The following is a 27,396-nucleotide window of genomic DNA, read 5'->3' as shown; positions in this document are numbered from 1 at the left end:
ACCACGATTTCTGGTTTATCCATGGGAGCAACTATCTGCATGGGAAATCCAATTTCACTTATGATGTTTCTAAAATTAACTAAAAATAGTGGTTTCTTAATGCAAAATTTAGTTCAATTTATAATCTTGCAAAATTTAATATGGGAAGAAAAAAGTACCTGAGATAAAATTTGAAATGGTTGAATGCGTGCTTAATTTAAGTTTATCATCTTTCGTGCCGGAATCCGTCGAGGGCAAATGAGAGTGAAATAAATAATTAAACACAGAATATAAAATGTCAATCTGAGTACCAATAATTATTTTTTCAAACGTGCTTTTCACAAATTTTATTCGTACATTTCTAGAATATTCAGAAAAAATAATTTTATAAAAATAACTCTTTTGATCAGTCTTCTTTGAGAGAGAACAATCTTCGCGTCTTCTCTGGTCGCAACCCTTGAAAAACGAAAAATTATCGAGACTTATCAAAGGACCTAATATCTGCGGGAAAATCAGGAAATTCAACACAGAATTGATCTAAAGATGAGGAATTTTCACACACACTTTCTCTCTCTCTCTCTCTGCTTCGATACAATTTTGTTAACTTTAGTTGTTTGTGTTGGTTCAACACTACAGAATTACCGTGAAGATGGAAAAAAATCAGTAACTTGCGTTAAGTTCAGAGAAAAATGCAGTTTTTCCACAGAAAATCTGAAAGAAAACAAGGAGGATTCCTTATTATCATCAGCAAATTGCCTCCAAGAATCGGAAAAATATCTCAGGAGATGAGAGAAATCAAAAGTTTTAGACACCGTAGATTAAATTCACGGATTTTTGCAAAATAATAAGCCTTCCTGCGTGAAAATTCTCGAGAAATTATCTTTCTGTTTGATATTCCAAGAGCTGCCGCGTTTGAGGACTAATTAGTATAAAAACATGACTTGACCTGGAGCTGACAGAGAGATTTCCGTTTGCATAGGTACATAATACTTAGCATGACAAACTACAGAGAGTATGAAACAATGTTTTAAACTTTACTCCGCTGAAGATAGTATAACTCTATCAACAACGCCTGAATGCGACTATTCGGGCTTCTAGGATGTCCGTTTTGCATATGCACGCAAGTGAAGGCGTTTTTAGTCTCCAGGCACCGGCACCCACTGCTTCACCCGCGGTATCGAAATTTTAATGGTCGTATTTCCATTCGAACATCTCTCAAAGCCTTTAATTTCACACGGGCTCTGTGAAAATTTGCCTGTTGTTGTAATCTTGGCCACTAAATACGCAGAGAAGCGCATTTTGCCTGTTATTAATAGATAATTAAAATGAAAAGCCCCGCCTTACATGCTTGTTGATTTTTTTATTATTGTCTGGAAGATGTACATTTCGGACCATACGAGTCCATTCTCAGCACAGTTATCACAAAAACTTACGAAGTTACTACTACTATGTTAATTTTGTGAGCTTTTCATAAGTTGTTGCGATAAAAAAGCTGGGAATGGACTCGTATGGTCCGAAATGTACATCCACTAGCCGATAATAAAAATAATAAACAAGCAGGTAAGTTAAGACTTCTCATTTCTATTATCCGTAAAATACGTCATATACAGTTAAGAATCCGCGTTTTTATTCGTAAATTTTCATCAGACGATAGCTCCAATCTCATTTCTCTTCAAAGTTCATACCGGTTGCACCTAAAAGTACAATTGGACTACAGTCTGCAATTTGGAGCTATAAATTTCGGCTCATCTGAAAAAAAAACACTTATGTGCATAGGGAAAATAATGGCACCTACGCCGTTTTTAAACCTGGCCAGAACTTACAGCTCCTAATTGCAAAATGTAGTCCAATTTTCACTGTGAAACCTTGCTGACCGCCAAGCGATTTTCCGTTACCTATCACGCATTTCTTTGAAGATACATTTTCATGCCAAAGGCTGGCTAAACTATTGAAGATATGGTAAATGGTGTATCAAATGACAGTCTAAAAGCCAAAAAATATTTGACATTTAGCTCTACTTTGGCTTTTCGCTCGTTTGATACGTCATTTACCATTCCCTTGTAGACTTGGCACTCCGGTCGTTGCAGTTTCCACCGACGAATCCAGGCCGGCTCATCCGATGCTATTTATGTAATCCCTCCTTCGGAGAAATCCATTTTAAATATTCTCCAAGTTTCCACACTTAACCCTCAAAATTTAACTTTAACGAGTTCATAATTAACCGGAAGTTGCGCTCGACCGAATACATCCGAAACTTCCGCTCGCGAGTCGCACGGAATTCGCGGATCCGCAGGTGACGCCAACACTCCTCCGGCAAAACCGCTTATTCTCGCTTTACTTTCCATCGGATTTACGCGTTTTCTGCCGAGAACGGAGGTGCGTGACTCGGTCGCATCAACCCTCGCTGCGGATAACGTGCATTATCACTCACGCTCCTTGCTGCGCTGCTCAGAAGGAAAACGGCGTATGGACATCCGAGCGTTGCCAAGTTTAGCTTGAAAATATTTTTATTTTTGAAGTAATGGAGAATTTGCACGCCAATGGAGATGTTGCATGTGTGTGAAATTTTCGATTTGACTGTTGAATCTATCGTAAAAGTTCGCGAGAAACACGATGGTGCCACTGGTTTTCTCTGAAATCAACTCCCAAGCTCAAAATAAGCTCTCAAGTTGAGGCCAAATTGCAGGGGACATTCCACGCTATCCTGAGAGTCCACCTCTACATCAAGACAAACTCCATGCAAAGACAGGGAGCAAATACTTTGACAGGGCTGCTACTTTATTTGGGGACTCTAAAACTGGAAACACGGCAACCCTGCTAATGTATTTGCTCCTTATCTTTGCATGGAGAGTTTGTCTTGATGTAGAGGTGGACTCTCAGGATAGCGTGGGATATCCCCTCCATTTTGGTCTCAACTTGAGAGCTTTTTTTGAGCTTGGGAGTTGATTTCAGAGAAAGCCAGTAGCACCATCGTGTTTCTCGCGAACTTTTACAGGAGAATCAATAGTAAAATCGCAAATTCCTCACACATGCAACATCTCCATTTTCTTATTTCTTCGTCTGAGAGTGCTTGAGGAGCTGGTCTCGCAGTATTTTTTATAATTTTTGATTTTGAAACGAGAAATAGTATAAAACTAGATTTAAAATTGAGAAAACGTCATATGACGGCATTTCCCACTTAAATACATGTAATTTAACGGATTAAATCATTTCGACGTATCTCCTCCAATAATTATTCGATTTATGAACCAAAAGTATCCTCGTGCTAAGTTTTCTCAGAAGTTTCTACTTAAACGAGAAATTCATCAAAGTTCAGACATCTGCGAATTCTCTCTTCACGAGTATTTTCCTTCGAAATTTTCAGATGTGCAAAATTACATGAATGACGAACGAAACTCAATGGAAGTTTTGATGGAGAAAATCCTCGATACCTCCAGAATATTAGTTTTAATTAGAGGAAATTTGGCTGCGCTTGAATGTTTTCAGAGCGTTTTACCTCAGCACGGGAGAAAGGAACAATAATGGTTGGTAATAACTTATGTCTCTCGGTGTCGCTTGTCTGTGCGCTTACGAATGATTGTAAGCGCAGCATCTGGTAAGGAGCATTGTGCAACGATTATTACTCCTGAATGAGTTTGGAGCATTGGTAGCAAAACTCGTTAACTAATACTCAAAAATGGACTCATTAATGCAAAAAAAAGTATATTTTTACTGGAAAAATTAAGAAATAACCTATGTATAAGAGGAATATAAATGCTCATAGAATTCGAGTTTTGGGGGCTGGTTCAGACCGATTTTTATCCTTAAAAGATACCCAAAACCGAGGACGAAAAGGTGGAACTGACTCAACAACAAGCAAAAAGGAAGCTTTTCCCAGGTAGACTTGTATCGTGTAGAGCTGCTCCAACTGAGACCATAATTTTTGCAATTAGGAACTAGCACTATGGTTGAGTACCATTTTTGATTCTTAAATTACCTATCTACTCGCACATAAGGGAACCAATGGGGCATATGTTGTTTCTAAATTGAACTAGAAATGATAGATCCATATTGCGAAAATGAAGTTCAATTGAGGATTACCTACCTTGGTAAAAATTGGCAGTAGAATCTGTGTTCCAAAATACCATAGACCTACAGCCGGCTGTAAGATTTCCAATAGCTTCTATAGCCGGCCACACAATTTCTAATCGCCTTTTATAGCCGATGGCGATTAAGCAACAGCCAGGCGATAAAGTGTATGCTAAACGTTACTAATTACGGATGCTAGGACTTAGTGAGTTTTTTGAATACTGCTCTCTTTTTGGGCCGTAGTATCTTGATTTATTTTGTGAGGAAAGCTCCGTACTTTTGATGGATGCCTGTCATTACTAATATATTAGAGCGCCTTCAGTTTCGTATGATACTGTGCAATACCTCTGGTGTGAAAAAGTTGCTTCAAGCGCCGTGGCAGGCGGGCAGCCAGCGCGAAACACGCATTGGCGCCTACAAACCTAGCAGGGATACTTCACGCGTTGCGCAATGCGTGAAGTATCCCTGTTAGGTTTGTAGGCGCCAATGCGTCGCCGCTCCGCTTTGTGTTAGGCTCTAATATTTAATCTGGCGATTATTCAACTCATGATTTTGAAATGTTTGCACATCTGTATGGATTATTCTCATTTTAATTGATAAAACAAAATATGTATTAAAGGAAAATATAATGTGTGTTTTGCAAATATTAAGGTGGTTCCGTATCAAACTTAATGATTTCCAAAGCACACGAATTTCTACATAATTTCTTATAGCCTTTTATAATCGATGGCGAAAAAGCAACAGTCAGGCGATAAAGTGTAAAGCCCGGCGATAGGAACTATAGCCCGGCTGCATAATTTTTTATCGCTTCGTATAGCCCGGCCGTATGATTTTCTCCGCATTCTACAGCCAGCTATATGATTTTCTGTAGCCTTCTTTAGCCGGCTATAAGAATTCCTATGGTATTTTGAAACGCAGCTCTTATCGCCAATTTTACCAGGGTAACTGAAAAGAAGTCCATCTGCAGGAGAGTTAGTAACTATTAACTGACTGTAGCTTTTGATGGACTCTTGATTGTCATGGAAGGAGACACAATGGAGGCACACAATATTCACGAAGTGAAGATTATCCAAGGAGCCAAGGATGACATACGTTTTTTCCCTTCCTGAATGCATTCATCCGATTTTGCGGAGTTCAAGGCAATGTGCTTTAATTTCATTCTCCTTATCTTCATGTTCTCCATCCTTTTTCAAACACTCTGCTTCTCTATCTCAGCAAGGCATTCAAAAAAGCAAAGATTGAGTAGACCTTTTTTGAAATAATACCATGGCTTATCATGTGACCGTCTACTTTATTCTCCAGATTCAGACGTTCGTTCCTCGCACCAAAAAAGAGGACGAATTGACGAATTTTATGGTCCATAGGTATAAAATTATTCTTCCGTCAACAATCAAAAATTATAGGATAAAATATTCCAACTAATCTTCATGGAAAAATCCTCAGTTTATAAAGAACAACGCAAAATGATGTAGCAATCTTCAAAGTGTTACTTCACCTCGGAAACTGATGTAAACCTGACCAGACGCAAAGCAACACTCACGTCTGTTGGCGGCACAAATCTTTGCTCCTCTGACGTAAGAGCGTATCTAAATTTGATGTGTTTTATGCTAAAAGGAACTATATGCATAGGGTTTGCGTGAGGTATAGTTCACATGAGCCCTCTTCTACATATAAATCCATACTTTTGGGGGGTCATATGGAAACCGAGTTATGCGCTTTTACGTCAGAGGGGGGACAAAATGTGTAACAAACATTAAGCGAATTTTCGCGATCGAATGTCATTCATCAAACGAATTGATCAGTGCTGAGTGATGCCGATGATCGGTGATATCAGGAGCCAATCAGAGCTCAGATTTTTTTCCTAAATGAAATTAAGAAGAAAATAAGAAAACACGAAACACTAAAACACAGAAATTGCGAAAACACCAGACTTGAATTGACAAACCACAACAACAATTTTTGTGAGAGATGAAGTTTCTGACATCGATTGCATCAATTCAAAAATCGAATTCAAGTCCCGAGGTGAATTCGAAATTTCAAATTGATGGATTTCAACGGTCTCTGGTGAGACCAACGAAGAAGTCGAATATCATTGAAAAAAAATGCACAATCGTCGAATATCATTCAACGGTGAATGATATTCGATCGCGAAAATTCGCTTATTCGAACACTTCTCCCAATGAAAGAATCTGGCATTAAGGCCCAGAATCTGTGCTTAACTAGAAAATGAAGATTTTGAGGTTTTATTTCTTCTCTCATGAAATGTTTTGTGTTAATGCTACTCTTGTAACTTGAAGAATCAACTTAATTTTCTGATTACATTTACTTCCTCAGGTAATCGAAGGACAGCCTCAGTCCGATCGGTGGGGTATAGTGACCTGTTCGTGCTGTCAAAAAAGGACATGTGGGATGTCCTGAAAGAATATCCAGCCGCCAGGGTCAGACTGGAGGCCATTGCTGTGAAAAGGCTAGAAAAATATAAGCGAGCGCCACTGGAGAAAGGTATGCATATCTTATTTCTAATTCACACCCTGGATAACATTAACAAAAACTGAAAATTCATCACTTAATGTAGTACGAGCTTAAAAACTGTACGTTTTGTGAAAGTGCGCACAAGATGGAAATCTGTGGTGAAACTGCAGAAGTGTGACTTCCTGTCGTACTGTATAGTCCACATGGAAAACTTCTGAACGCCATTTTTTGAAAATTTCATTTTCTTCTCTTTACAAAGAATATTCTTCAAGCCATGATCTTGGTTCGGTCTCCACGTAGAAAATAAAGTAGAAGCGGAGATTTCGAAACACCGCAACCAAGATAGGTGCACATTTTTGCAGTTTCACCGTCGAAATTCATCAATACTGTTTGGAAAACATTGAAAAGTAGCCCATGAAATTTTATTTTTGAGGACGTACCTATTCACTTGATTGAGTAAATATCAATAATTCAGTGTTGAAGGTCGAAAGTCAAATCAGGTATTTTGGCTAATCCCAAGGCAATGTATGTAATTCTCTTTTGATTGGAGCTCTGGATCTGTCACCAATTTTTGATGCGATAACGCTGTGGTAATGCATGTACAAATTCTTAGTGAAAATTTTAGAGAATTATAGTGATGGACCAGATTTTTAGCTCTTGAATGAACGTGTATCTCAAAATTTTGAAAAACTTTATGAAGTGCAGATCATTTAAAATATTGACAAGTAAACGAGTCTTTGAACAAAATATAGAACTGCAGGTGACTCTGCACTTCTGCAGTGTGTGCCCTGTTAAATAACAGCGAGCAGATCTAGAGATTCTTACCTACGATAGTCGCAATTCTCATGACAATTGTTCCACCGGATCTTTATAATCAATTATCATTTAAACCTAAAATCTCTAGGTCTGCAAATGGCTGAAAAATAGTAATGAGAATAAAATTCAAGGAAAGTATACAATCTAATCATGTTCACTTTCAAGACGTGAGAAGCTTAAGAACTCTCATCGAAGAAAGAGGAAAATTCTGTGATTCTTGAGCAACTTTCTAGGCATTCGATAGAATACCCGATTTGACTTTTTGTCGGGGACATCTCTAAGTAAATTTACAGCAGTGGCGTGGCGTGCTTTGCGATACATCAATCGATCTGCCATTTAAACTCATGAAAACGATCGATAAACAGGCCGTCCTTAACGTACACCTTAATAATCGATTCTTTACCGTACATTCAAATGAGGAAATATCGATAATCGATCATTCACGCCTCGCCACTGATTTACAGCCTCTAATTCCAGTGAGAGAGTTGAATAGGAGGTGTAGAATCATTTGCACAAAAAAAATTCCAGTTGTTTCTAAAGAAATTCCAATGGTCTTAAAAATAATTACATTTCAAACAAGTACTTCATTTCTTCTGAAAATAACTCAAATTGGAACAACTAGATTTTTTTGGAAGAATACACGCAATAGGAGCTCTTCTTGATTAAAATAGAAAATGTCCTTGATGTGCATGCAACTATATCCGGAGATTTTTCTTTTACGACCGTGTTCAGCTTTGTCAAAATGTTCTGAAATTAGTACTGCTTTCTGGTCTGTGATCGTCTGTGTGGTTTTTTTTTTGTGCGTGCACTAAAAATCTGTGTGTTGTCAGAAAAAAAAATTGTCGTTCGAAATAACAAGTCACAAGTAACAAGTCAGCAAATATGTTAGAACATCTCGTTTGGATGGAATCATCTACTCTATAGTCAGATTTTTGTTTGAACAATGGAATCCTGTAGGCTAAAAAGTTCAATTTTCGAAAATTCCAGTGCGCACCCTGTGTCTTGCTTGTGAACTCGAAGAGGAAACTTGTGGCGTGGGGTTTATTCGTCGCCCTTTGCTCAACTTTTCAAATCGTTTCAAGGTATACCACATTGAATAAGGGGCAGAAATGCAACTATTCGTGCTCCAAGGATGTCCTTCTTGCATACGGAACAGATTGAAGGCGTTTTATCCTTGTCGAGATCTCCGCATGAAGCTGCGCACGGTGCAACACGAAGGGTAAGGCCGCGAGGAAAGTTCCGCCCCATCCCCCGTGAGATGCTGACGTTCTCGGACAAACCACCTTTCCGGTTCAAGGTTAAGGGCATTTAATTATAGGTCGGCAGCTCTTGAACCAGAACCGTCTATAGGTTTCCCTCCCGCGGAATTTATCGTTGTCAATAAAACTCCAACGCTCTCTCCCACGGTGAGCGAGATAAATAAATTCTGGAGGAAAGTGAGCGCTCCCGGAAACGAGGGCTCTTAAAAGATGTTGTCTTAAATGCTGCGCACAGGGCCTGGCTCTCTTATGACGTTTGTTCGGAAGCAAAGATATGAAGACTGGGAATGGGCCTGTTGCAAACTTTTGTCGGAACAAAAATAGGAGTTGTTCCCTATGAATAATGTCTCCAAAACCACGATAAGCGCAAACTCTGTCGTCTCTCCCGCGCCGCCTTCGATGCGTTTTCCGCCACCTCCAGGCGCGCGATAAGGCAGCTTTTTCGGAGCCCACTTGGCACGAATTTTTTTTAATTCAATAATTTATGAAAGATTTACAGTGGTCTTGAAGCAAATAAAATATGCTACAAAAATTTACCCAAAAATTGTTTGCAGAAGGTGAGTCTATGGTGCGTGTAGACTTAAAATTGCGGAAAATCAAAATCTTGGCTTATCCTAATTTCGAGACACCGCAATTTGAAATTTTCATAGTGAATGCAAGTTTTCTACTGATTTGGATCTGCTTTTTTATTTATTTGTCCTTGGAATCTGTGTTGATCGATTCACGTGTTTATTCTTCGTTCGATTCATTTCGATCGAATATATACCCTTCCGTTACATGCAGACTTCCTATCATACTCTTTTATTTAACTGAACGATTTGCCTTCTGCTGCGTCTGCAGCAATTGTTGCTACGTATATGTTGCGCGTCCTGATTGTAGGTCATTACATACTCGACTCTCTGAAGGCGTTTTTTGTGTATAAGTAGCGCGATCTGTCTGAGAACGAACGAAGTAGGGATTAATCGATTCGTTCAATCTCACTTCTGTTGTTTTCCGACTGGGTGCTCTACTCTCGCACATTAAACGCCTTCGAAGAGTCAAGTATGTAATGCGCTGAAATCAGCACGCACAACATATTTGTAACAACAATTGCTGCGGACGCAGCTGAAGGCTTATTGAAAACAACCGTATAAAACGCGTTGAAAACCATTTATCTCTTTAATTAATGTTGTTACCAATAGAGAGTTGTATTTTATGGGTGATTCTGGAAAACATTTTCAACTTAAACTAAAACATGGGATATGATTGATGCTCCGCAGCCCGCGACAAGTTATAAAATAATAAAACAAATTACACAGTGGGTAACAAGACTAATTTTCACTTCAATAACACCAAAACGTTTTGGCTGAAAAGTCAGCCACCCTCAGTTGGATAAAACAACAAAAATTGAAAAAAATCTGAAAAAGTAGTACTTGGCTGTACCTTTTAAAGCGAGAACAAACACTGTTATGCGATTGTCTCTCTCGAGAGCAAACTATTCTCTCGATAGAGTAAACTATTTTCTTGGCAGGGAGAACTATACCCTGGGGAGAGAAAACTGTTTCCAGTGAGGAAAAATTATTCTTTGGGGAGAGAAAAATATTTCCTCGAGAGAAGAAAGTATTTTCTCGGGAGGAAAAACTTCATTCTCAGGAGAGATAAGTCTTCGGAAAGAAAAGTTATCATTCCGGAGGGAATAGTTGTCCCTCCCGAGAGAATATTCCCTCTGGAGAAAATACTTGTCACTTCGGACAGAATAATTGTCTCTCCGGAGAGAATAGCATTCTCTTCCGAGAGAATAGTTTTCTAGTTTCTCCGAGAAAATAATTGTGTCTCCGTTTAAATATTCTCTCTCGAGAAAATACTTGTCACTTGGGAGGGAATAGGTTTCTCTCACATTGCATAACAACATTGTTCTCACTTTGAAAGGTACAGCCAAATACTACGTTATTAGATTTTTTTACACTTTTTTACTGTTTTATCTAGCCGAGGAATGCTGAGTTTTCGGCCGAAACGTTTTGTTGATATTTCCGTAAAAATTAGCCTTGTTACCCACTGTGTAATTTGTTTTATTATTGTATAAACTTAAACAAGTTTAAATGCAAAATAATACATACCGCATTAAAAATTTTCAGTCCCAAAAAGTCTCCCTACAAATTTGTTTCTTCAAGGTTATTTGCAATTCGCCTTCAGCCGCGTCCGCAGCAATTGTTGTTTCAAATATGTCGTGCGTGCTGATTTTAGCGCATTACATACTTGCTTTTCGAAGGCGTTTAATGTGCGAGAGTAGAGCACCCAGTCGGAAAACAACAGAAGTGAGATTGAACGAATCGATTAATCCCTACTTCGTTCGTTCTCAGACAGATCGCGCTACTTATACACAAAAAACGCCTTCAGAGAGTCGAGTATGTAATGACCTACAATCAGGACGCGCAACATATACGTAGCAACAATTGCTGCAGACGCAGCAGAAGGCAAATCGTTCAGTTAAATAAAAGAGTATGATAGGAAGTCTGCATGTAACGGAAGGGTATATATTCGATCGAAATGAATCGAACGAAGAATAAACACGTGAATCGATCAACACAGATTCCAAGGACAAATAAATAAAAAAGCAGATCCAAATCAGTAGAAAACTTGCATTCACTATGAAAATTTCAAATTGCGGTGTCTCGAAATTAGGATAAGCCAAGATTTTGATTTTCCGCAATTTTAAGTCTACACGCACCATAGACTCACCTTCTGCAAACAATTTTTGGGTAAATTTTTGTAGCATATTTTATTTGCTTCAAGACCACTGTAAATCTTTCATAAATTATTGAATTAAAAAAAATTCGTGCCAAGTGGGCTCCGAAAAAGCTGCCTTATCGCGCGCCTGGAGGTGGCGGGAAACGCATCGAAGGCGGCGCGGGAGAGCGGGAGAAATGACCTCCTGCGCGTCCTGTTCATCCGATTTTTAAAACTTGGGCTAAAATTAAAGCTGAAAGTATGCCTCATATGCGCATCTAATCATCAATGCATTCATGTCTTTTTTTTTAAGTTTGAGTTTGAGTGAGAGGTTTTTTTCGAGGATCGGGGTAAGTCAGGGAAAAGCCAAAATATTAAATGAAAGCAAGAGGAAAGTGCGGAAATTGGGAAAGGAAGAAGTTATGGAAAGGCTGCAGGTGCTGGAGACATTGGCGGATCCATCGAATTGGCAACATTGTTTTTCTACGTATAAACCTATGGAAATGTACCATAGAGTACCTACATAGAGTCGTAATGTAAATGGGAGAGCTGGCGCCATGTTCTGCTCGACGAGTTCCGAGCCCAGTGTGCGCCGAGTTCGGGTCACTTTTTCGATACATGTTCGATCCAAAATGGCGGTGTGGAATACGTGGTGATCCCTTTCTTCTTTGTTTACATCGGATGGCCGGGTACCCGTGTATCGCAAACAATCGATTATGTATCGAAAAAGTGACCCGGCGTCACTCAGGAGTCTCGGAATTCGGGACCTCGTCACCTTCCAGGCAAAGTATCACAAGCGCCATGCGACGTTTAAAAATTTCCGCCGCCATTTTATTTTTTTACAGAGAAATTGTTCAACGAAGCTGTCCGAAAATTTTACTGAATTTTCTTTGTGCCGCCGATAAAATTTAGTGAAATTTCCAAACAGATTCAACCAACAATTTCTCAGTAAAGAAATAAAATGGCGGCGGAAATTTTTAAACGTCGCATGGCGTTTGTGACACTTTGCCTGGAAGGTGACGACCTGAAAAATGCTTAAAAGTGGCGCCAGCTCACCCACTTACATTACGACTCTACGTACTCTATGAAATGTACCGATTATTGAAGGGGCCAGGTGCTCCGACGAGAAGCGATTAGTTGACATAGGTTCAAATAGAGGAAACCCGATGTTGGAAAATAGCTGAATGCGCTTGAGAATGACGGAAGATTTGGATATCTTGGCGAGGTGAGTAAGGTTGACGGCACGTTCTGTGGACGTTTGCACGCTGTGTTTTGGTGTTGGGTGTTGTTGAGTGTGGATCCTTGGGCGAACCTGACTGACTCGTGTTGTTTCTCTCTGTTCCCGTTTTCCTCCTAACTAGATCTTTTTATTACAACAGCGGCGATGGGTCGGAGTCAGTCGACGCCCGGGCTCCTGGAGACGCGCGGGCGGGTCCCGCTGGAGGACATGTGGGTCTCACCGGTCTCGGTTGAACCTTTGCTCAAAGGCGTCATGACCTCTCACTACGCCAACTCTGGGTTCAGCCCGGCCCCGAGCCCCACCTGCAGGTACCCCACCACCACAGTTCTCGCCCCACGAAAACATTTCTCTCCAGCTCCACCCCATTTTCCCATGGGATCCCATTCACCTAGAGTCCCTTTATACCCAGAGTTAAGACAACTCACTCTTGGTTGGGCTGGAAGTGGCCTAAAAAAAAATCCAATTCTGATTGGTTCTCGCTCATGGAGGCCGAAACGAGTGCACCAAGATGGCGGTACCTCGAATGTGAACAAGAATAATGAAAATACTACCTAATTGTGGTTTATCAAGAGTAAGTTGTTATTTCCATCGGTCCAAAATGAAAATAGATTAAGAAATTATTCACAAACCAATCTCATTCTCATTTTAATTGATCAATTTGATGATGTTGTTGTTTTTGTGTGACAGACATCGCAGGATTCCTGATCCTTATCCCTCAATATCGTTCGTTACGGTGCACTCGTTTCGGCCTCCATGGCCAGCCAAGGCCGGCTGCCAGTCAGCTGATAATCGAGTTGTCTTAACTCTGGGTATAAAGGGACTCTACCATTCACCAAGAAGGAACCAAGAGCATGGACCACTAGACAAGGCACCAATTTCAGCATTCTGATACATGCGTCGTAACTAAAATTTCACGTAAAACACGATGCGCACAGAAAAAATTACCGCAATTAACTCCTTACACGGATATTTCATGATTCTTGATGCGTGAATTCAAACCACCCGCTCATGAAAACTCAATGCTCTACGTGATTCACATCGCGCGCTAAACATTATCATGACAGTCTCTGCGATATAAAAATCTGGCAACCTCAATCTTGACGCTTTGGCTCAGCTACAGCAAATTTCTTACAGTTTGATAAAACGCATGGTGGGAAATGAACATTGCTTTATTGAGAAGATTGCTGAAACCGGTATAGTGCGCGATTTGACTCACGTAGAGCTTTGAGTTTCTTGTGAGCGGGCAGTTCAAATTCCTTGTAACCAATGTGAAATAAAAAGGTTAATATCTCCGTTAGTTGAGTTGGTTTCAGTCATTTTCATTGCGCGAATCGTGCTCTGCGTGAAATTCTGGTTTAGAAACATGTATCAGAATCCTTTAATTTGTACCTTGTCTAGTGGTCCATTCCAAAGTTGCTGGGATTCTGCAACATACATGCCTTGCAATAAAATTACTAAAATAATGAAAAAAATCAGATTTACAAAGGTGCTTTTCGTCTTGAATTCATAGATTATTGAGAGTAAAGATAAAGCTGGTACCGACGATCTGTTTATATTTGCAGAGTGAAGAAAGTTGCACAATCTTAGCGACTTTGGAATGCTCCTAGTTCCTGTTTGCAAAATGCAATCCATTTTCAGATGGGATCCCATTCAGCCAAAAAGGAACCACCGCCATTACAGTCTTGTCAAAATCTTACTTCTTCATAATTATCTAAAGAATCTCCCACAGTAGCAAATAGCTTCGGGTTATTTTAAAGGAAAATAATCCTGTAAATTGTCATACTGTACTTATACTAAATATGTTTAAAAGAGGAGGAGAAGTTGCACGATTTTGAAAGCACTGTAATCGCGCTGGTTCCTCCATCCAATTCTGGAACTACAATTTCTGGTTCATCCGTACAAACACTCATGTACATAGGGAAACTATTGGTACATACGTTGTTTCTAAACTAAGCCGGAAATTATGGTTCCAATATTTGGACTACATTTCGCAATTAGGAACTGCAATTTCTGGCTCATCCGTAAAAACACTCATGTGCATAGGGAAATTAATGGTGCATACCTACATTGTTTCTAAGCTGAGCCAGAAATTGTAGTTCTGAAATCGGAAATGTAGTCCAGTCGATTTCCTCATAAATTTACATCATGATTCGACATGTTGGACCACTTTTTCCAATTAGGAACCACCATTTCTGGCTCATCTATAAAAAATACGTATGTGCACACGGGCATTGATGGCACATGTGTTCTTTCTAAACTGAGCCAGGAATTTTAGTACCAAATAGCAAAATGTGGTGAAATTGCACTTCATTCTAACACACTATTTTTAAACTTTTTACCGGATTTTCCTTTGAGTTGTCCTTTATTCTTACACCTGAATAACTGATGCCCTAAGGAAAAATTGAGAAAAAAGTTTATCATTGGTGACTTAGCAATGATACCCGAAAGTAAGAAATAAAAGGAACTTCATTTTGTAATCGGGAGCCATTATTTTTTATTATTCCACGGAAAATGAAAAAGAATACTGTCCGTGAGAAAACTATGTAAAATATATTAAAATAACATTGTTAAAATTTTAAAAAAGATAAAATTTTTCTGTTCAAATTATCACAATTTATAAAAACCTTGCAAATCGAAATGTAGATAAATGGTTCGGCCTCTAGTAAGTTAATTTTAGAGAAGTGATCCCTAATGGACTTTATTTTGCCATTAAGAACTACAATTTATGGCTCATCCGTAATAACACGTACGTGCATAGGAAAGAAAATGGCACATACTTTAAACTTAAACCGAGCCTGAGATTGTAACTCCTAATTGCAAAATGAAGTCCTAATAACAGTAGCACGACTTGTCACCAACGGATGTGTGATTTTCTACGGAGAAATGGATCCATCAGAAGATTTTTAAGGATAGATTCTTCAATCTTACTGAAAAATTTACGATCACAGAAAACTGGTTTCTGCTCATTTAAAATAATATCGATCTTTAATATTCGTTTTACATTTTAGTTGGGCCAATTTTCATGATTTTAAATGCGTTTTACCAACTTTGCTATTGAATACAGTCTAGGTACATTTCGAGAAAAGAGTTGGATCACATGTACGGAAAGTAAAGTGTCGCATTTCGGCAGCACTTTTCGGTTCCTGGCAACCTCACTCTAGGTTCTAGAAACCGTGACCTCGGATATCATGGAACTCAGCTATGTCTATAGTTTTAGACATAACTCCGTCGCATGAGCCGAGGGTATGGCTCCTAGAGCCGAAAGTGCGGTTAAACATGAACCGATTAGATCGGCAGATTTCCAGGGCGTGCTTGACCAAACTTTTTTTCCCGTCCATTTTACGGTGAATTTCAGCTGGAAATACGTTTGCGTTTCAGGTCAAATACGGGTGCAACAGCAGCGACAACGGAGTCCCCTTTGTCGATCCTCTCTAGTGTTCACTCATCCGACCATCAAGACCAACCAGCCACCAAACCTCTATTACCTCCCAAATCCTCCTACGTAGGTAGGTGTAACAACATCCATAGCAACACATCTTTTCAGAGCTGAGATAACTTCAGTCTTCGATTTTGAACAGGAAATTTTATTCCATGCAAATCCTGTCGATTTTTAACCCGATCTGCGCCCTGATTGTTGAATTGTTTATCGAATGAAGTCGATCGATAACTCCCTATCTTCACAATGCTATATATCGATCAAGGTCATTCGATAACGATTCAACAATCGACCCGCTGCACCATAAAATGGATCGAGTTTTGATCTCTTGTTGAGATGACGTAAGTTCCAACAATGAGCCCGCAGGTGAGACTTGGAAGTTAATTCTTCTCGCTGGACCATGAGGTGCGATCTTGGTAGACGGATGAACTCCATCAACGTGACATCCAACGCCAGAGGAAAGCGCCTGCACCCCCTACAGCTATTCGTGCTTTGTAGTTGTCCAGATTGCATACGCAAAAACGGAAGGCGCGAATAAGCAGCACTGAAAAATATCATCAAGGGGCGTACTCAATTCAAAAGAAGAATTTTATTGTGGTTTAACAATTACTTCTCGCCTAAAATAATTTGTACTGACTTCAATGAAAAGCATTTTTTTATCGGAAGTTCTTTTCGATTAAAACGGTTCGGCGTTCTTGACAATTTTCACTTGACAAAAAAAACTTCATTGAAATTGAAAATAATGTCTAAATGTCGAAGAATCAGAGAACTCCCATTAGATTAATAAATAATTTCTCAAAACCTTTTAAGGTATAATTTTTTTAACGGGGGGGGGGGGGGAGGGATCAAAAGAGATTTCTTGATGGGCTTGGAGGGCAAAGCGCATAAGTGCAGGTTTTGCTGTCTCGAGAAATACGGGTTTGAAGTGTCGAAATCACATGGATCTTTATGGCAGAGAGAAAGTTACAACTGACTTTTTAATGCTTGAAAATTGGAATTTGGGGTCAAATTTCTAAGAGACTATGCATTCAGACTAGTTTTTCTTGGAATCATTAATTTCTGAATTTTTTCAAAAACTGCTGCCATGCGCTCTATCCTTAAACACTTTTTTCAGTGAGCGAGTTTTGGAGCTTTGTTTTAAATTGAGGATAACGTTCTGTTGCAGGTGAGTATGTAGTTAAAAGCAAAGAAGAGCCTTTGCACAAGGAAGAGTTCATAGCGGAGATCAAGAGACTGCGGGAACGGTTGGTGACCCTGGAGTCAGAGAATGCGACCCTGAATGAAAAACTGAATCAGCAACAGTGGGAAGTGGAGCACCGACTTGCTGAAATCGAGATGCAGATTTGCGGAGCAAGTAGTGCTGACAGCAGCGGCGAAGAGAACAATAGAGAATCAATTATTTAACAATTACACAACTCGACTATTATCCTCTACCCAATCGCGTTCATTTTCAAAATACACTCTTCTGTTTTTATCGAGTATTCTTTTTAAACCATAGCCAAATTATTTCTATTCCAAACTAATTCGAGTGAAATAAACTTTTGCATTTATTCCTAAGATGAATTCTTAAAAGACCAAAAGAAAACCGTAAAATTATAGTTATGTAGTAAGTATTACTTAATGGGTCTCTCTTCTTACCGCTCAACCTTTTTCTGAATGGTAAATAAGAGTGTTCATTTTTCTTTAACATAGAATTAGGGAAGGTTACTAATTTTCTAATTTTTGATAAGTATTTTTAATTCACTCGAAGTAAAATAAATTGAAATCAGCCTTTTATACCTTTGAAATTTAAAGATTCTGGGATGTTATCTCCTAACTGATACTTGCCATCTGATTAAGTAAAATGCCTTCAAAATGTTCTCAATTCTACTGGCTCCAGATGAATTCAGACAAGATTTCACTCACTTGGTACAGCTTCCATTTATATTTCAAACTAGATTCTAACCATAACGTTTGACTAGATTGTTACCAATTGAAGTACATCGATAAATTTTTGTGAAGTAAGTCTGAGCCAATCTGTAAGAAGAATTTTCTTCCTCATATCATGTAGACCAGGAATGAATGAAGGTTTTCATTGTGCTTGTCGATGTCATTTTAGACTTAGACGTGATTTATAGCTGAGGGTCACTTTCATAGTTGTTTCCTTTTTTTTGTTTTGTTTTGTTTTGTTTTGTTACAAAAGTAACTAAAATTGTAATTAGGTCGCATCTAGAAACAACATTTATTTAAGAGGCTCTTTTACGTGGATACACGCACAGTCCTTAAATACAAAAAGCAGATAGTTATTTTTTCCTGTTTTAGGCATACATAATTTACGAAAATCTTCTTTTGTTATTGGTCCTGTAAGTGACTCTTGACTCCTCTGACTGCCTGAGATTCTCTTGTATTTCGACGGATCAGGATCCAATGTTTTGACACAAAATTTAGTAGTTATTTGTGAAGGTAACTTATTTATTTCATTTTAGATGATTTATGAAATGAACGGCTTTTAAACGCAAAATCCATTATTGCCAAAAGCGTTGGCTTGTGACCATTAAACCATTACTGGGTTGTCTTTCTTTCTGTTTTTTCTTCGTTTTCCGTTTTGTTTTATTTTGTTGTTGAGAGCTTTAATGGATAGTGACCAAATGAAGAGTACCTAGCTGTATGGGGGAATGAAACGGTTGTAGAAAAGCGACTAATAAACGGCGGCACAGGCAAGTCTTTAGCCTTCTATGAAGTATCAATCAACTCCTCAAATTGGAATATGGGGAATCAAGATGCACTGGCAATTAAATCACAGACTTACTTTCTATCCTGCTGCACACATGATGAGCGATTTTGCGCAATGATACCAAACTGCTTAAACTGTCAGAATAAGCGGTCAATTAAATTATATTTATTTCTCTAGTCTACATGCCCCTTTTATTTTGTTATTGTCATAAGAACTGTGTACAGAAATATTTAATTTGGAATTGGAATCAAATTTTATTTTGATACTTAAATGAAATATTCATCCGACTATGAAGAGGTAATTATAGAGGAGAAACAGAGTTTCAATCACTTCAAAGTTTCAAGCACTTGACTGTTTGAGATGGACTACAGCTAAAAGGAATTCAAAAACTAGACTGTACCCTGAATCAAATTCGCTCCATCCCATCAAAGAGGCATGGCACATAAGATCATATTGTTTTCGTATAGTTACTTTCCTAAATACATAAGGATTCCTCCTGGGGGTTTAAAAATACGATGACTTCTTCAGCGCAAAGTTCCATTTTACGAGCATCAAATAAAATTGGTGACAAAAAACTTTTTCCAGGAACTACTGACAGGTGAATCTACTGCTGCAGAGTATCTAAAGAAAAACAAGAATATTCTAGGAATGCCTGGAAATTCTGATTTTAATTTGAGCCTCTCATTTCCTTATTTTCTCTCGCTCTAGTGGTATGCAATGATGATAAAATATGAAATAGGTATAGTTGGTTGGTTATGAATATAGCTTCTTAGTGTACAAAATGGTAAATCATTTCATGTCTTTCTCTAGTTTGTGATCATTCCTAAGGTAATTATGGCTTTCAATGGATGAGTAAAAGGCACACTTGAAATCACTTATTCTGAGAGCCAAAATAGGGAAAAATGAAATTAAGACGTAAAACAGGTTTACAATAAAATGATGTCAGTTTTAAAGAAAACTTATTGGATTTTAGTAAAAAACCAATAAAAAAAAATTGACTAGACTCTGTTGCTGAATGGCTCACAGGTTTCCTCTCTATGTGACAAAGGAAATATCCATAGAGCAGATGGGAAACATAGCCTTAACCATTGGAAAATTCACTCCAGTTCCGATCACACACAAACCTAGATTTTAATGTAAGAATTACTGTGCCGCAGAAATTTTCACGTTTTGAATACTACAAATCTTCACCAAATTGCCATGCCTATCACTTGCTTGCTTCTCCTTCGATATAGAAGAAAAACAGGTAGACAAGTTGGGCAAAACTGTTCAAATAGCAGGGTATATTGGACAGCTGACGGCAGTCTCCAATCCTTTTCGAAATGTCGAGAAGTATCTTATTGTTCACAAAAATGGAAGTTTTGTTACTGAACTTTTAATTCACACGGTGTTCGCAGTTTATCAGATACAAAAAAAGTTCACTGGAAAAATGTGTTTAGTAATTTTCATCACATGTCTTAAATAAAAAAAAACCATTTGCCATGAGAATCATGTTATGTGTGATTTGCCAGCAGGTACCTTTTATCAGTGTAAAAACACAATGGTTGACCATTTGAAAATATCAATCCAGGATGTGACGACATCCATCCCATAATTTCAAATGTTCGTAAAAAAATATTGGTGTAAGCCATCACAAACAAATGCTCTTCATAAATGATTAAGTTTGTACATAGTGTAAAGTATGATTTGTAATAAAGCAAATTTTGTTGATATTAACTTGTCAAATTTGATTCAACCATCCTCAACTCTGAGATTGCATCCAAAAATTGAAATCGCCAGGTTTTCAGCAGAATGATAAAAAAAATTTCAATGATTTCCAGTTTTGCAAATCCAAGATTTGCGGTTACAGGACATTTTTGCAACGATTTTTCATTCGCGCACCTGTTTTTTCCAGTAGTGTACGTCCACGCTTTTTTTCGGCAGGGGAGTTTTGGTCCACTTACCAATTGAGACCCAAATTATAATTCCACATGTAAATACAAGCGACAATCCTTCATTTTCATCGTTCGTTTTTTTTTTTTTTTTTTTTTTTTTCGTCTAACGGAAAAAAATATATAATTGAGATTTTTGACAAAAATGGAGGAGTGTCAATTCCATGTGGGAAAATTCACTAAAACTCTCTACACCGCTTTGGTGCAACAGGAGTTAATTATTTTTCAAGAATATCTCATCTTGCACTACCTGAACCTGATAAACCTTTTGATTTGCCTCAGCTAAAGGCTCCTAGATTTCTCCTGTTTCCGATAACTTCGCGACGGCGCCGGCCGGCGTGCCGCGGCGCCTCGAGCAACTATGCCGCCTCGGAGTTACGGGGGTGTTGCATAGCATCATTCGAGATCGAGGGCACCCCAACGTATCATGATTGATGGCATCTTTCAAAAGCACGAAGTTTCCTCGCAAATTCCATCGAGTTACAACGACAAATAGAGAGCGGTAGTCGAAAAAATTACTATGTCCTAGTATCTATATTCAAAAACGTCTAGCATGATTTTTTAACTTCATTAGAGGAAAATTTTATTTCATTCAAGCAGAAATATGCTTAAATTTACCGCCGAGAAGTGTACCATAAATGAATCAATGAAGAGAATAATGCTTGTTTGAAGAATAAAAGATGCTTACATAAGAAGAAAAGTCTCATCAAGCGGAAACCCGCTTTCATTCAGCTATTATATTCTTCATTCAAAATAAAATCCTCTTGACGGCATAATCAAGAATGTTTCTGCCTAAATCGAGTCACTTTTTTTTTCTAATGAAATCCAAAATTATGCTAAATGTTCTTAAATGCGGATGTAAGGACTTACTTAATTTATGGACTACCGCTCTCTTTTTGTGCCGTAGTATCTTGATTTATTTTGGGAGAAAAGCTCCGTACTTTTAAAGGATGCTGTCATTCTTGATACGTTGGCGCGCCTTCAATTTCGCATGATACCGTGCAATACCTCCGTTGCGAAATAGTTGCTTGAAGCGCCGTGGCACGCTTCAGCGCGCAGCGGGCGAGGACGACTAGCGCGACACGCGTATTGGCGCATACAAACCTAACAGGGATACTTCACGCAATGCGACTGAAATCTCGATTTTTTTTTCTCAGTCCAAAATTGAGGAAAATCGACATGCGTTACATGGACTAAATTTTTAGCGTCAAAATTAAGAGTTCGCCGATGGAGCCGAAAGCAAGCTAGGCCGCTTGGAAATGACCCCCTGAGTGCGATTTGCCAGTCGGAAAAGCTCCGCGAGTCTCTCGCTTCGAGCTATACACAAAAAACGCTCCAGAGAAAGAGTCAAAAATTGGTCTGAAAAGCTCCTTGTTGACCAGTTTTTGACGTTTCTCGGCTCAGGAAGTCTCGCCGAGAGTCGGGACCGTGCGGAATCTATACTACGCCCCCAACTACGTACGAAGCGACTGAAATCTCGAGATTTTTCCCACCGTCCAAAATCGAGGAAAATCGACAGGGGTTACATGAACTAAATTTTTAGCGTCAAAATTGAAAGTTCGTCAATACGGCCGAAACCAAGCAAGCTCGCTTGGAATTGACCCACTGAGTGCGATTTTCCAGTCGGAAAAGCTCCGCGAGTCCCTCGCTTCGAGTTATCCGCTGAGAACGCTCCAGAGCAAGAGTCAAAAATTGGTCTGAAAAGCTCGTTTTTGACCAGTTTTTGACTGTTTCTCGGCTCGGGAAGTATCGCCGAGAGACGGGACCGTGCTGAATCGATTCTACGCCTACAAATAATTAGTATGCGACTGAAATCTCGAATTTTTTTTTCAGTCCAAAAAAGAGAAAAATTGACATATCGACGGTGAAAGTCGGCAATCACATAACTCGGTTTGCGACGTCGCAGACTTCCTGTCATACTTTATTTTTTAAATGGAAAACTACTCAACGGCAATTCTTTAAAACTGTCATGATTTTTCTTCTGAATGCGAAGAAAATTCTGCAAAAACTTCAAGAAATAATATCAATTTGTTCTCCTTTAAAAAAATGACGTAGAGGCGGAGATTTTCAGACACCGCAAACGAGTTATGTGATTGCCGACTTTCACCGTCGATATGGGTTACATGGACTAAATTTTTAGCGTCAAAATCGAAAGTTCGCCGATCGAGCCGAAAGAAAGTTAGGCCGCTTGGAAATGACCCGCTGAGTGCGATTTTTTAGTCGGAAAAGCTCCGCGAGTCCCGCGCTTCGAGCTATCCGCTGAAAATGCTCCAGAGAAAGAGTCAAAAATTGATCTGAAAAAGATCGTTTTTGACCAGTTTTTGACGTTTTTCGGCTCGGGAAGTCTCGCCGAGAGACGGGACCGTGCGGAATCGATTCTACGCCTACAAATAATTAGGACCCAACTGAAATCTCGAAATTTTTTCTCAGTCTAAAATCGAGGAAAACCGACAGGGGTTACATGAATTTTTTTACCGTCAAAATTGAAAGTTTGTCAATATGGCTGAAACCAAGCAAGCTCGCTTGGAATTGACCCACTGAGTGCGATTTTCCAGTCGGAAAAGCTCCGCGAGTCCCTCGCTTCGAGTTATCCGCTGAGAACGCTCCAGAGGAGGAGTCAAAAATTAGTCTGAAAAGCTCGTTATTGGCCAGATTTTGACTGTTTCTCGGCTCAGGAAGCCTCTCCGTGAGTCGAGACCGTGCGGAATCGATTCTACGCCTCCAGCTTCGTAGGATACGACTGAAATCTCGAAATTTTTTCTCAGTCCAAAAAGGAGAAAAATCCACATATGGGTTACATCGACTAAATTTTTCGGGTCAAAGGCGAAAGTTCGCGGATCGGGCCGAAACTAGGGAAGCTCGCTTGGAATTGACCCGCTGAGTGCGATTTTCTAGTCGGAAAAGCTCCACGAGTACCTCGCTTAGAGCTATCCGCTTAAAACGCTCTAGAGAACGAGTCAAAAAGTGGTCAGAAAAGCTCGTTTTTGACCAGATTTTGACTGTTTCTCGGCTTCGGAAGTCTCGTCGAGAGTCGGAACTGTGCGGAATCGACTCTACGCCTCCAACTACGTAGGATCCGACTGTAATCTCGAAATTTTTTTCTCAGTCCAAAATCGAGAAAAATGACATGGGTTCCATGGACTAAATTTTTCGGGTCAAAATCGAAAGTTCACCCATCGGGCCAAAACCAAGTAAGCTCGCTTGGAATTGACCCGCTGAGTGGGATTTTCTAGTCGGTTCCAGAGGGGGGACGGAAAAAGCTATTTTTGCATCAAGCTCTTTTAGTCCATGAAACCCCAGTCGACTTTTCCCGATTCATTCCGATGAAAGAAAATAATCCGAGATTAGTATCAAATCCCATGTAGGTACTTGGAGGCGTAGAATCGATTCCGCGTGGTCCCGAGGCTCGCCGGAGCTTCCTGAACCGAGAAACGGTAAAAAACGAGTGTTAATTTCTTGACGTTTCGGGCATGGTCGAATATCCGCGGTTATGCGCGATTGTCAAGTCTGATCGACTCGTGAAGCATTTTGGACCGGAAATTCGGACTCCTCGACTCACTTTATGGGGGACGAGCTTCATTTCAGCCCGATCTGAGAATTTTCGATTTTGACCCGAAAAGTAAAACCTGCATGGTAACCCGCGGCCGACAAACACAAAATTTCAACAACGAAGCTGCTGAGAGTAAGGTAAGTCTCTAAAGTACAGGAAATCTAAGTAGTCCTTGAACAATGAACTTTTTTACAGGTTTGTAGAATCTTTTGGGATTTTGCAGTGCTTCCGCAGGGCCGGATTTATACCCACTTGCCGCCCGTGGGCCGCCCCCTTTTCATTCGTTTTGAAATATCAATACAAACCATCAAGTGAACAAGCCGGAGTAGGAGGGGTGCATGAGACGTGTTTATTCGTGTTGGGCACATTTTTTTGCGAAAGCCCTGTCAACACTAGGCAAAGTTCACGGAACATAGCGCGAAAGTCAAGTTCCGTAAACCTACCTCTGTGTGGTCCAGGCCTTCCATTTATAAGAAATGAACGAAAAAATTATGAAAGAATAAATATGAATGTGGTTTAATAATTTTAATTTCCGCCACCGCGCTAACCGCACTGTTTTTGACGAAATGCATTAAGTATTCATGAAGTCTTGTAGGCACTATGAGTCTCACGCCAACCGCTGCTGACCGCACTGCGTTTGACGCAATGCGTGAAGTATTCGGTGAGTCTTGTAGGCGCTAAATGTGTTTCATGCTGACTGGCGCGGCGCGCGAAGGGCTTCTCCTTTTCAACTCAAATCCTCGTCATCATTGCTCTTTGCGCCGCGCCGCTCCAGGCCAAACTGCGTGTTTGGTTTCTCTCTCAACTATACCAATGAAAGGCGCTGTCTCTTGTATCGCTGAAAGACGAACAAATTCAACGCAAAAAATTCATTACTATATGTATACTTTAACTCTCAGGAAATGAGAGATTTTGTCGCCTTTTCTCGTTTTTCATTTTTTTTTTCTGAATCCGTTTTTTTTTATACCTAGATTTGAAATTGCAAAATTTGCCGCCCCCTAAAATTGCCGCCATTGGCCGCGGCCCATGTGACCACCCCCTAAATCCGGCCCTGGATTAGGGGCTGGGGAGGAACATTTTGACGATGAACTCCTAAGCCACGTACATCGTTTGCGGTATTCAAAAATCTCCGCTCCCATTTTACTTTTTGGCGGAGAGCAGAGCAATTTCATTCCTTGGATTTTCCACACAGTTTTCTTCACGCAGACGAAAAATCCCGGGGTTTTAAAAAATTGACGTTGAATGGTTTTCATGATAAAATAATGTATGACAGGAAGTCTGCAACGTTGCAAACTGAGATACGTGGCCTCGTAGTTTCACCGTCTATTTGGGTTCATTACTACGCAGATCGATGTTAATGTCAACCTGCGATAACTATGAGAGATGAACAAATTTTCACTTTGTGTGCGTCGTTTTTCCATCTTTTTAATCCATGAAATCGAAAAAAAAAAAAAAAAAAAAAAAAAAAAAAAAAACATTTACCATCCAATTTTCGTTGTTACAGAGAGGTTACTTGTTGGCAGCCCCTGTTTTGCCGTTACGCATAAAATCGGCCACGTTTAATAGAGATACATCTAGTCGCTTTCAGTTTGAACCAGGTTTCAGGTTTGAAGTTTCATTTATTCATAAAACTTAGGTAATGTTAAATGTGAAGTTTAACGTGCTTTCAGGCTTAAAAATGTTTTCTCGACTTTGAATTTTAGCCAGGACACGATGCAAGACTAATTGTATTAAACTACTTCAAACTCTTCTCTTTTCAAAATGCGGCATGGTAACTGGTAAGTTCCTGCTGAACTTGGTCCGATTCGTTGCTCCTATGGCGTAAGGGTGTATCTCAAATTCCGCATGAGTCCCGGCACAGTGGTTTTGAAGCAAAAAAAAAAAAAAAAAAAAAAAAAAAAAAAAAATGCGACAAAAATGTACCTAAAAATGGTTTGCTCGGGGTGAGTCCATGGTACGTGCACACTTAAAATCGAGAAAAATCAAAATCTTGGCTAGTGCTATTTTCGAAATACGCGCTTTGAAATTTTCATAGTAAATGCAACTTTTCTACTGATCTTGATCCACTTTTTATTTATTTGTACATTGAATCGGTGTTGATCGGTTCACGTTTTTATTTTTTGTTCGAATCAAGTCGATCGAATACATGCCCTCTCTTTACACGCACACTTCCTTTCATACTCTTTTTTTTAGCCGAAAAATTCGCCTTCTGCTGCGTCTGCGGCAATTGTTGTTACGAGTATGCGGTGCGTGATGGTTTCAGGTAGTTACATACTCGACTCTTTGAAGGCGTTTTGTGTGCGAGAGCAATTCGCCAGTTCTCCAACAGGGTGCGCCACTTGCGCACATAAAACGCCTTCAGAGAGTCGAGTATGTAATGACCTGAAACCAGCACGCATAACATATTCGTAACAACAATTGCTGGAGACGCAGCTGAAGGGGAATTGCTCTCGCACATAAAACACCTCCAGAGATTCGTGTATGTAATGACCTGAAACCAGCACGCACAACATATTCGTAACAACAATTGCCGCAGACGCAGCTGAAGACGAATTTTTCAGTTAAAAAAAAAGGGTATGAAAGGAAGTGTGCGTGTAACGAGAGGGTATGTATGATCGACATGAATCGAACGAAAAATGAAAACGCTAACCGATCAACACCGATTCAATGTACAAATAAATAAAAAATCGGATCAAAATCAGTGGAAAAGTTGAATTTACTATGAAAATCTCAAATCGCGTATTTCGAAAAAAGGATCAGTCAAGATTTTGATTTTTCGCAATTTTACGTGTACACGTGCCATAGACTCGAACCCTGCAAACCATTTTTGGATACAATTTTGTCGCTTTGTTTTTGTTCTTTTAGATATAAAATCTCGGCTGATTTTGAATTTTCAGCAAAAAAAAGGACGATAGCCCCTGCGCATGAGTCTAAAGAATCATTCTAAACCCAAAAATCGGCAAAATTAAGACAAATGAAAGCAGAATAGTGTTTGGAAAAAAAAAGGACGATAGCCCCTGCGCATGAGTCTAAAGAATCATTCTAAACCCAAAAATCGGCAAAATTAAGACAAATGAAAGCAGAATAGTGTTTGGAAAAAAACCTCACATTCGATACAGAAATCGATCAAGGGTCAATTCCAAGCGAGCTTACTTGGTTCCGACCCTATCGGCGAAATTTCCATTTTGACCCGAAAAATGTAGTCCATGGTATCCGTGTCGATTTT

The 27,396-nt window shown here is 39.4% G+C and overlaps 1 protein-coding gene across 7 annotated transcripts in view; it reads left to right on the top strand.

Moving 5' to 3' along the window:
* LOC109030907 (cyclic nucleotide-gated channel alpha-3) overlaps positions 1–20,405 on the top strand; it is a 562,958-nt gene extending 542,553 nt beyond the window's left edge. For 5 of the 7 annotated variants that reach the window (XM_072300917.1, XM_072300918.1, XM_019042125.2 and 2 more), the window contains 4 exons: positions 6,382–6,549; positions 12,662–12,848; positions 15,919–16,046; positions 17,142–20,405. In XM_072300917.1, the coding sequence (XP_072157018.1) occupies positions 6,382–6,549; positions 12,662–12,848; positions 15,919–16,046; positions 17,142–17,380 (722 nt within the window). In that variant the 3' untranslated portion in view covers positions 17,381–20,405. The remainder of the gene's footprint in view (positions 1–6,381; positions 6,550–12,661; positions 12,849–15,918; positions 16,047–17,141) is intronic. The other 2 variants (XM_072300919.1, XM_019042126.2) reach the window with 1 other exon arrangement.
* The last annotated feature ends 6,991 nt before the right edge of the window (positions 20,406–27,396 follow it).

The sequence above is a fragment of the Bemisia tabaci genome, chromosome 5, assembly GCF_918797505.1.
Source record: "Bemisia tabaci chromosome 5, PGI_BMITA_v3".
Taxonomy (NCBI): domain Eukaryota; kingdom Metazoa; phylum Arthropoda; class Insecta; order Hemiptera; family Aleyrodidae; genus Bemisia; species Bemisia tabaci.
Note: the sequence above shows the minus strand (reverse complement) of the source record. Positions and strands in the feature narration are given on the sequence as shown.